Source organism: Cyanistes caeruleus, chromosome 17 (assembly GCF_971803275.1).
Source record: "Cyanistes caeruleus chromosome 17, bCyaCae1.hap1.1, whole genome shotgun sequence".
Taxonomy (NCBI): Eukaryota; Metazoa; Chordata; class Aves; order Passeriformes; family Paridae; genus Cyanistes; species Cyanistes caeruleus.
In genome coordinates this window covers 1979147-1989253 of record NC_141717.1, presented here as the reverse complement: position 1 = coordinate 1989253, position 10107 = coordinate 1979147, and the positions used below count along the sequence as shown (strand labels likewise).

Here is a 10107-nt window from a genome sequence, read left to right as displayed (position 1 = left end):
TCTGACTCTCCTGCCTTTGTGTCATGGGCTGTATTATTCCTGCAGGCATTAAGGTCATCGGTGGCATCAAGGAGCTCACTGGAGAGGAATATGGAGTTTATGTCAAGAGGATCCTTCCAGGGGGTGTTGCTTATGCGGATGGTGAGTGAAACACTCAGAGTTCATGAGGGGCAGAGTGCCGTGAGGCCTGAGAACAGCCCAGATCGAGGGTATTTATTTCACACATTTGTTTCATCCCTTATTAGGTATTTTGGGTGCTTGCTTGGAGATTTTCCAGGGGTTGGGGTATTTTTTTAGTGTGGTAGTTGTTCTAACATCTGACAGCAGCCTTGGACTGGCTCCTCAGCATCTGTACAGTTGTTTTGTGTGTGTAGAGCATGACCCATCTCTGCCACACAAGAATTTTCCTGTCCTTTCCCACCTCCCTGTGGTCCCAAAACAACCAGAGATCCTTTTGCAAACTCAGCTCTGCTCTGAGTCACTGATTTAATTCTGAATATGTTCAGCTAAGTAGGTATTAAGGGTCTGCAGAGCTCACCTTTTACAACTGCAGCTAAAAAGATTTAATTTTTTTCCAGCTGTTTCATCATTTTTCCATCCAATAAAGGAAAATAAATCCAAAACAGGTGGAAGTGGCTCTCATGGCTTTCTACCTGACCTCAAACTGAACTACTTGACCTCAAAGTGAATTAAGCAAAAGCTTTATTGCAGTTTTCAGTATTTACTTTTGCAACTTCCTAGAGCAGAGGAAGTGCTGGGACATTGGCACTGGTTGTTCCGGGAGGTTGCAGAAACTTCTTTTTTTATGGACATCTGGAAAAACAGGTTAAACGAGCATCTCTGGAACAACCAATGCTTTTTTCATCCTGTCTCTGGGCACAGTAAGGAACTGCCCAGCCTCTCCCAGTCCCTTCAAGCTGTATTTTCTGCAGTTTCTATCCATTAGTTTTCTTTTCTAGGGCGCCTGCAGCCAGGAGACCAGATCCTGGAGGTCAATGGAGATTCCCTAATTGGGGTTACAAGTGAGAGGTACCATATCCAAATGGAAATGTTCCATTCCTGTTGCTTTTGTGTGATTCTGTGGAGGACACCAGGGCATCGCTCCGTGTGCTGTTCCCAAGAGCCAGCTCGGAATTTATCAGACAGAAAGATTCAATATAAAAATAGACCAGTGAGCCCAAATGGTATCTGAGATACTCAGCCATTTCCCCAAAACACTGGGTTTGAAACAGCTCCTGGCACCTCCACTCCATCTGCTGCAGCTTCCCAGTAATTCCTGCAGTTCCCAGCACAGGAGATCAGCTGGTGCCTGAGCCTGACAGTGCTGCTCTGAGCAGGCAATTCCTTCTGGAGCCAGGATCCAGCCCCTCAGCTCCCCACCAAGAGAATAATTACCAGCTCCACAGGAGCAGCAGCACTTTGGGAGCTCTCCTTTCCCATTAAACATGGTGTTATCCTATTGCCTGCCTTGCATTCCTGCACAGGGTGCCGAGGCTGGATGGGAAGCAGCATGAACATCTGGTCCTGATGCCAAAGGCCCCGAGCAGCTGGGTTTGGTGATGTCCATGAGAACATCTCTGTGGCTGTGGGAGGCTGTGCCAGGGGTACTTGTATTTTGACCCAGAAAATGGCTGTCCTTGGGATGGAAACTTCCCCAGGTTGGGAATTGCAGAATCATGGAATGGTATGGGTTGGAAGGGATGCTAAAGACCACCTCATTCCAGCCCCCTGCCATGGGCTGTGCAGGAGGATTTGCTCACCACCAGAGGCATCTTCTGGGTTTTGTTATCAGGGCCTTCTCCCTTACTGCAGAAGTGACAAAATCAGGATGTGGCTCGGCCTCACTACCAGGGCAGGGAACAGGGCTGCTCCACAGGCATGCAGCCAAACCCTGGGTCAGGGGTCTCTGCCCAGCTTTGAGGAGAGCAGGGTGAGACCAGTGGAGCACCACTGGGAGCTGGGATTGACGTGTCATGGTCCTTGTGTTCCAGGGCCGTGGACATCCTGAGGACGGCGTCGGCCACCAGCCACATGCGCCTTCTGATAGCCCGTGATGACGATGCCAGGTAAGGGGGGACATGGCACACTGGGAAGGGGGGTTGTGGCACTGGTTGGCACCACAGCTGGAGAGCCTTCGGGCAAATCAGGCTCAAAGCCCATGGGGAAGGTGGAGATAGCCAGGGGTCTTTGGTAACTGTGAACTGGTGGGAATTCAGTGGAGCTGTAATGGAAGGGAAACAAAGCTGGGAGCTCCCAGCTGCAGCCCTGCCTGTGAGGGGTCTGTGGGACATTCCAAAGCTGGGAGCTCCCAGCTGCAGCCCTGCCTGTGTGGGGTCTGTGGGACATTTCCAGCACTGAGCAGATTTCCACAGGTGTTTCCCCAGGGAGGACCAGGGCTGCTCTAGTGTTTGGTGTAGGGTGGCACAGCTCCCTCAGCTCTGCTGCGTGCACATCCTGCACAGAGCTCTGCATGAAGATGTACAGGGACAGCAGGATCTTCCCTTTCCTTTCTGGTTGGACACATTAAGGTCTTCCTTCCCCAGAGGTTTCCTCCTTCTCAGGAAGGATGAAAAGTTTCTCCCTGAAACCTGTCCCCTCTCTGGAAAACCTTGCTCACTCTGGAGAGACTTTAGAGGGTTTTGGAAGGAGAAGGAAAGAGCTCAATCTTGTCTTGACTGGATTTAAGCTGTGTGGGACAATGACAGTGCCATGAGAGAGGGCAGAGCTGTGGGAACCAAGGTATGGATTAGTGGGGTCTTTGCTGACATCCCACAAGAGATCTGGCACAATGTCCTGGCACATCCCCTCCCTTGATAGAAACAGGCACTGGGAAAGCTGAGGTGCTGCAGGAGCCAGAGGAATGAGGGTGGGATTTGGCAGAGCGTGGCTGTGGGCAGGCAGGTTGCTGGCACTGGGGCTTTGCTGTGCCTGAGTGCCTGAAGGTCAGAGTCCCTTGCTCAACGCAGCCACATCCCGTTAGTGCTGGAGATGATGGACTCATTCCTTATCCATCAGCCGCTGTGCAGCGTTCCTGCCTTGGCAGAGCAGCGACAGTGCCATAATGATGGGCGTGAGACTAATTCTGACACAGCAATACACTGCTGGAAGAATTATTTGCTATTAATGATGGGCTGCTTTTAGCCACCCTCTTCCAGGGGAAATGGCATCTCCTGTTATTACATTAAGTGCAAGTCCTTCAGCAGCTCTGATGAAGTGCTGGGTGAAGCAAGTAGCTCACCAGAGATCCTTTGGGAGCAGGGATGCTCAGGATGCAGTTCTGGATCACAGCAGTTCCCTTGGCAGGGCAAAGTGCCAGTGGGCATCTCACACTCTGTCCCAGCAGGAGGGATGGGATCCCGCAGCTCAGCTGGGATCCCTGTGTCCAGCAGCAGCAGCAGGACCTGCTCCTGGAAACACTTGATATCTCAGCCAGAGCCCCCAGTGCAGGTTTTCTGCCTCCACCCTGATCTCTTTCAGGCTGTTCATGCATCTCGATATCCCAAATTGCAGCAGATGTTTCCTAAAGCACCCGCACGCGTGGCTCCGGCTCCCCCCTGCTGTCGGCAGTCCCCGATCGCCCTGCAGGCAGCTGGGGCAGGCCGGCAGGGCAATGAAACTTTAAGCAATTTATTTGGCCTCCGTTCACTGGTGGTTATCTGTTAAATCTGCAAAAGGTTAGCCAGAGGGAGAGGGGGGAAGTAATCAGTTTATTTATTTTTTTTCCCAAAAGATTTGCAGAGATTTCACTTACATAATCATCTCACAAACTGTTTAATACACGAATACATATCTCCAGGATTAAGGGCTGTGGGAACATGGGGAAGGATTTTTCTGCTCTCCACTTTTTTTTTTTTCCCACTTAGTTTTGTCTTTTATTGATGCCCTGTTATCTTTTAAGTCTGTCCTTGAGTGTGGGTGAGCAGCCAGCTGGGTGGAAAGGGGCCATCAGCTCTGGGGGCAATGCCTGTGGAGGTGCCATGCCATGAGCTGTGGGCAGCCTCCCTCCTTCCCACTGCCCAGCAAAGCAGCTCACGAGACCTGAAAGCTGAGGAGGACAGAGGGCAGAGAAAATTCAGCTTATTTTCAGATCCTTCCTCACCCAGAGCACTCAAGGCGCACTGGAGGAAGGAACGTCATGGCTCTTGGTTTGGATCCAACCCTCCTGCCAATTTTCCCAATGACTCAGCTGAGTAGCATTTTGTTGTGGTTGCCCTCGGGTGAAATTGAGTCATAAACGCTTTTATTTGTCCCTGGAGTTAATTATAGGCCCAAATTACCTGTGCTTTTCATGGAACTCAGTCTTTGGCGTGTATCAGATGCATGTTTTGGGCCTGTCGCATCAGCTGGGCTGCAGAGAGCAGCAGTAATGCCAGGGCTTAAAGCAGAGAATTCAGATTTGGAGCTGGACTCACCAGGTTCGGGTGATGCTTAAATCTGATTTTCGTCTGTGCTGACCTTCAGCTAATAAGGATAATTTTATTGCATAGTCATAATTATTGTTTATTCATTCTCAGCCTGAAAGTTACAATAGTTCCTTGTTTCTCTGCATTGCACAGATATCAGCCTGGTCTGTCAGGTTTATCACTGGGAGGAGCCAGTTTGTGCTGCACCTCTGAGTTCTGGCATGATAAAATATGAAATTGTGTCTCCACACGAGATGCAACCCCAGCATCCCAGGAGCGGGGGCTGTTGGATTAACAGGGCTCACACAACCAGCAGGAAGGAAAGGCTGCTTCTCTGCAAGTGCCCTGCAGTGTGGAACACAATTACAGACCCATGGGATCACTGAGGCTGGAAAAGATCTTCAGGATTGAGTCCAACCTCTGACTGATCTCCCAGCCCAGAGCCCTGAGTGTTATGTCCAGTTGTTCCTTGGACACCTCTGGCGGTGGGGACTCCACCACCACCACTCTGGGCAGCCCTTTCCAAGGCCTAAGCACCTTTTCCATGAAGAAATTCCTCCTGATGTCCAAACTGAACCTCTCCTGGCCCAGCCTGAGGCCGTTCCCTCTCCTCCTGTCCCTGTTCCCTGGGAGCAGAGCCCAACTCCCCCCGGCTGTCCCCTCCTGTCAGGGAGTTGTGCAGAGCCAGAAGGGCCCCCTGAGCCTCCTTTTCTCCAGGCTGAGCCCCTTTCCCAGCTCCCTCAGCTGCTCCTGCTGCTCCAGCCCCTTCCCAGCTCTGTTCCCTTCCCTGGACACGCTCCAGCCCCTCAGTGTCTGCCTTGTGAGGGGCCCAGAGCTGAACACAGATCCTGAGGTCCAGGCCCAAGGGGTCTGAATCTGAAAAATCTGCCTGCAAAGGTAGAATCACTGCCCAGGTCATTCTGCCCACACCGTTTTTCCCAGCAGAGGGGTTGTGGCTGGAGCTGATGCGTGGCTTGGTGTAGATGCAGGATGGTGCCTCCTGTCCTGACAGCCCTGCATGTGACAGTGACAGCTCAGCCCATCATTGTTCTGGGCACTTGGAGCTAAACTGGCAGGGAGGCCTGGGTGTGCCAGGGACAAAGGCTGTGCTTTGGAAAAACCAGCCAGCCTTTGCCAACACAGTGAGATGCACTGTGCCTGGCACTGCTTCCACCCCCCCCAGAGAGAGGGAAAGGACCGGATGGTTTGGCTTGGAAGGGACCTCAAATCTCATTCCATTCCACCCCCTGCCATGGCAGGGACACCTCTCACTATCCCAGGATGCTCCAAGCCCCGTCCAGCCTGGCCTTGGACACTTCCAGGGATCCTGGGGCAGCCACAGCTTCTCTGGGCACCCTGTGCCAGGGCCTGCCCACCCTCCCAGGGAACAATCCCTTCCCAATATCCCATCCATCCCTGCCCTCTGGCACTGGGAAGCCATTCCCTGTGTCCTGTCCCTCCATCCCTTGTCCCAAGTCCCTCTGCAGCTCTCCTGGAGCCCCTTTAGGCCCTGCAAGGGGCTCTGAGGTGTCCCTGGAGCCTTCTCCTCTCCAGGTGAGCACCCCCAGCTCTCTCAGCCTGGCTCCAGAGGGGCTCCAGCCCTTGGGGAATCTCCATGGGCTCCTCTGGATCCTCTCCAGCAGCTCCACGTCCTGCTGCTGCTGGCCCCAGGGCTGGAGGCAGCTCTGCAGGTGGGGTCTCACCTGAGAGGGCAGAATCCCCCCTCCTGCTGCCCACACTGGGGCTCAGCCCAGCCCTGGGAGTTTCTGGGTGATCATGGCCAGGGCAAATCCAGCTGTCACCCACCAACACCCCAAATCCTTCTCGTAGGGCTGCTCTCAATTCCTTCTCTGCCCAGTCTGGATTGGTGCTTGGAATTGCCCTGACCCAGGCACTTGGCCTTGTTGTGCTTTATGAATTTTGCACTGTTCTCCAGCCTGTCCAGGTCCCTCTGGATGCCCCATCCCTCCCCTCCAGGATGTGACCTCCCCACACAGCTGGGTGTCAGCTCTGGGCTGGCTGTGGGTGCCCTGATTCCACTGGAGCTGTGTGTGAGAAAACCTGCCTTTGTGACGTGTTTGGAGTGCTCCGGGTTCACGGCTCCCACTCACCTGCCCGTTTGTTTTTTTTTGAGACAAACCAGTAATTTCTAATGTCACAGACTCCACTTTCTCTCCCAGCTGTGGTACAGAGCTGAGGTTTCCAGACGCTGTGTAACCTTTGATGTAGGATTCACCCTTTGTTCTCCCAGGAACAAAAGGGCAGGACAAAGAGGCATTATGAGATAAAACAACCATTTTCTTCAGGGAGATTGACCCCTTGCTGCTTAATCTGTAGTAAAGTCATCCTGGAGCTGGCTGCTGCTGGCAGACCCCCCATCCCACCCTGGGGCTGGCTGAAGGCTGTCCAGTGCCAAGCTCCATTGCAAGCATCCTCCAGACCTCAAATGTTTGCATCCTAATGAAAAAAATCTTGGAGAAGGGCTTGTTAAAATGAACTTTCCACCTCATACAACGCCATGGTTGTTGTTTTTTAATAAAGCTGGGCATTTTAGTCCTCCAGGCACCTGACAATTCACAATGTTTTAGTAAGGGTCAAATTTTAAATATTAAAGACATCTTCTGAAGCCTCTTGGTGTCTGAAAGCACAAAGCGAGGCCTGCTGGCATTCCTTCAGTGCACTCGTTCATTAATCGGCAATGTTTGGGCATTGTCTGCCCGCGTCAAACTCCTCCAAACACAGCACTGAGCACAAAATTAATTCCCAGGAGACTGGCACCAGAAAGTGTTTTACTTTCTGCTGGGATAAGTGTGTGCCTCAAGTTAGTCATGTGTTTGTGTCCCTGGTGGAACTGGGGCTGCTGGCAGGACTGACCAACAAAGCAGGAGCTGGGACGGTGGCATTTGGTCACATTGTCCCTGGGCTGGACCCAGTCTCACGGCTCATTCAGGCTCCTGTGCAAACAATGATAAACCTCCTTTGTGGATGAATTTCAGGACACAAAATAAACAACATCAAGGAATGCTGAGTCCATGCATGTCCTCACTTATGACAGAGTTTGGCAGCACAGGTTGGTGATGGGGCTTGCAGGGTCACAGAGCTGCTGCACCAGTTCCATTTGCATTGACTAAGAGTATTTCAGCCATTGTTTGGCGTTTATAACCTCCTCTGTGCTCTGGTGGATTATTATCTAAGGAAAATGGAACAATAGATGACCACAGAAATACTCAGCCCAAAATAAAAGCTCAGTGCTTGTAGCTTGGTAACCACTGAGAATAATGTGTGAGATTCCAGCGTGCTGGACCTGCCCCTGCATGGGGTCAGGGAGGGATAAGGCCAGGGCTGTTTGAGCTGCCAGTGAAACTGGTGTGAATCAACTGCAGAAACACAGAGGCTTTGCTGAGAAATTGGAATAATTCTGCTGAGATCCACCCAAGGCTCAGCTCAGGGATCCACAGATCAGCAAACCAGGGCCTGACTTGTCTTCTGCCGTCCCAGTGCTTGTGGAATCAATTTAGGTTGGAAAAACCCTCTGAGACCCTTGAGTCCAACCCTTAACCTACCACTACCAAGGCCACCATTAAACCATAGCCTCAAGTGTCACATCCATATGTTTTTTGAACACTTCTAGTGATTCCACCGCTTCCCTGGGCAGCCTGTTCCAGCCTGACATCCTTTCCATGGAGAAGTTTTGCTAATATTTTACATAATTTTGGTGCCTTACATTATGGAACTGCCTTCCCCCGCCCCCATGCACAGTAAATGCAGGTCACACAGGGCTGGCCCCACACAGATGTCCCTTGCTGGGCCAACAAATCCTGTCACTGTCTGAGGAGTAGATCCAATAAAGAATTCCAGTGCTTGGAGAATGGCTTTGATCATCCTCATGTCCCCTCTACTGATTTATCACCACAATGACTGGGAGGTCACAGCATCTTCTGGATGTCTGGTGTTCCTGGGGGAACACTTCTTGGCTATTCCTGGGGAAGTTTGTGCCCGAGGTGAAAGCCAAAAGAGCTTTGTGGGACGTGGGGTTTCTGAACAAAGTCGTGTCTTTTTTAAGGCCATGGGTTTGGTTGATAAAGACAATAGTATGGATGCAAATACTGAGATTCACCAAGGCTTGTCACTGAGCATTGTGTGACACTTGGGTTTTAAATTAGCATTAAATGGATTGAATAAGGCATAAATTTGATGGCAATATTAGATAAGGCATGCGCTGGTCTTTGAAGTTTGTTAATGAGCTGGTTGTGACTGGGAAGATGTAAATTACTGAGAGCACTTCCAGCAGGAACCTGAGGAGCTGATGATTCATTCATCATTTAATATTGTTGACTCTAATCTAGCCAATAACACCCAACATCTGTCCTGGTGAGGAACGCAGATGACGCAGCGTCTGCGAGTGTGTCACAGCAGTCTCCTCGCTCAGGGATCTTTGCTGTGGCTGGGTTCCTACAGGTTCACCTCTTGAGCTTGTCTGACTGTCAAGCCTGAGAGGGAGCCTCTCATAACCAGGCTCTTCCTGAGGCTATGGCATCAGGAAGGCACCTTCCCATGGGGATTCCCTCCTGCCTTCAAAGACGACATCTAATGGTGTTACTGTGGCCACTGAAACAACATTTCCAGGGTCTCTCCCACTGCCTGGATGCTTATTAACTGGCATGTGTAAGAAATTAATCATCCTTGAGGATCTCTCTGCCAAAAGGTCAGATCTGTCAGGTGGGGTTTGGTTATGAAGGGAGAGAACCCCCAGCACTGCAGAGGGACAACACAAGAGCAAAGAGCCAGCGTGGCAGGGGTGGATCAGAAGGCTGCTGGACATGAACATGATGAAGATGTCATTCCTTTCCGTGCCTCCTCATCTGAAAGGATGTGAGGGGCTCACAGCAACTCAAAGAAAGGTTTCAGAAATGAGGCAGGATCTGGTAAATGTGCACAATGGTAGTTCTTAATGGAATTCAAAAAAACTCAGGATGTCACACTTGGCAAAAAAAGGTCACAAAGCAGATCACCTGTGGTGTTCAAGGTAGTTCCAGCTCATCAAGGGCTCAACACACGGTGGTCAAACTTAACCTGGAACAAAGCATCTGGTGCTTGGGCATGGAGATCACTTTCCAGGGGATCTGGGGGATGAGACTACATGCAGGTCTTTGTTGCCATGTCATGCTCCAAGGGTTTAGCTTGTGATGTTTGTGGAGAACATCATCATGGATTGATTGGGAGAGTGGGCTGATGCTTCTGCAGATGCCCCAAAAGTCATCTCCCTCTTTACTCCAGCAAGAGTTACAGGATCTGCTTTCTATCCAGGAAAAGAGGAGAAAAACCAGAAAATAACCTGTATTTAACTGTCCTAGAAGGAGTCACAAGTAGGCCAAGAATTTCTGGATTATATTTTCAGGAGTTACAACTCCTTCTGGCAGGGTTTAATTTCTGTGGTGTGTTTGCAAAACTTTTGAGCCTTATAGTTGGAGGTGAAAACCTTCCCAGGAGGGTCCATGAGGTGGGGTGCAAGACAGGATGCAAGGCAGGGCTCCAGTGTCCATCTGCCCTCTCTCAGGAGTGACAGTTCTCAGCACAGAGCCTGTCCATAGAATCATAGGATCATAAAGATTGGAAAAGACCTTTAAGGATACGTCCCTTCCCAACTTCTCTTGCCCTGAGCACGCTCCAGGCCAGGGAATGTGCACTCTGGAGCTCTAGCCCA

The 10107-nt window shown here is 51.0% G+C and overlaps 1 protein-coding gene across 6 annotated transcripts in view; it reads left to right on the top strand.

Moving 5' to 3' along the window:
* Positions 1–10107, top strand: part of LOC111935854 (syntaxin-binding protein 4-like) — a 47150-nt gene that overhangs the window by 16138 nt on the left and 20905 nt on the right. For all 6 annotated transcript variants that reach the window (XM_086854564.1, XM_023936445.2, XM_086854567.1 and 3 more), the window contains 3 exons: positions 46–141; positions 960–1029; positions 1992–2066. In XM_086854564.1, the coding sequence (XP_086710690.1) occupies positions 46–141; positions 960–1029; positions 1992–2066 (241 nt within the window). The remainder of the gene's footprint in view (positions 1–45; positions 142–959; positions 1030–1991; positions 2067–10107) is intronic.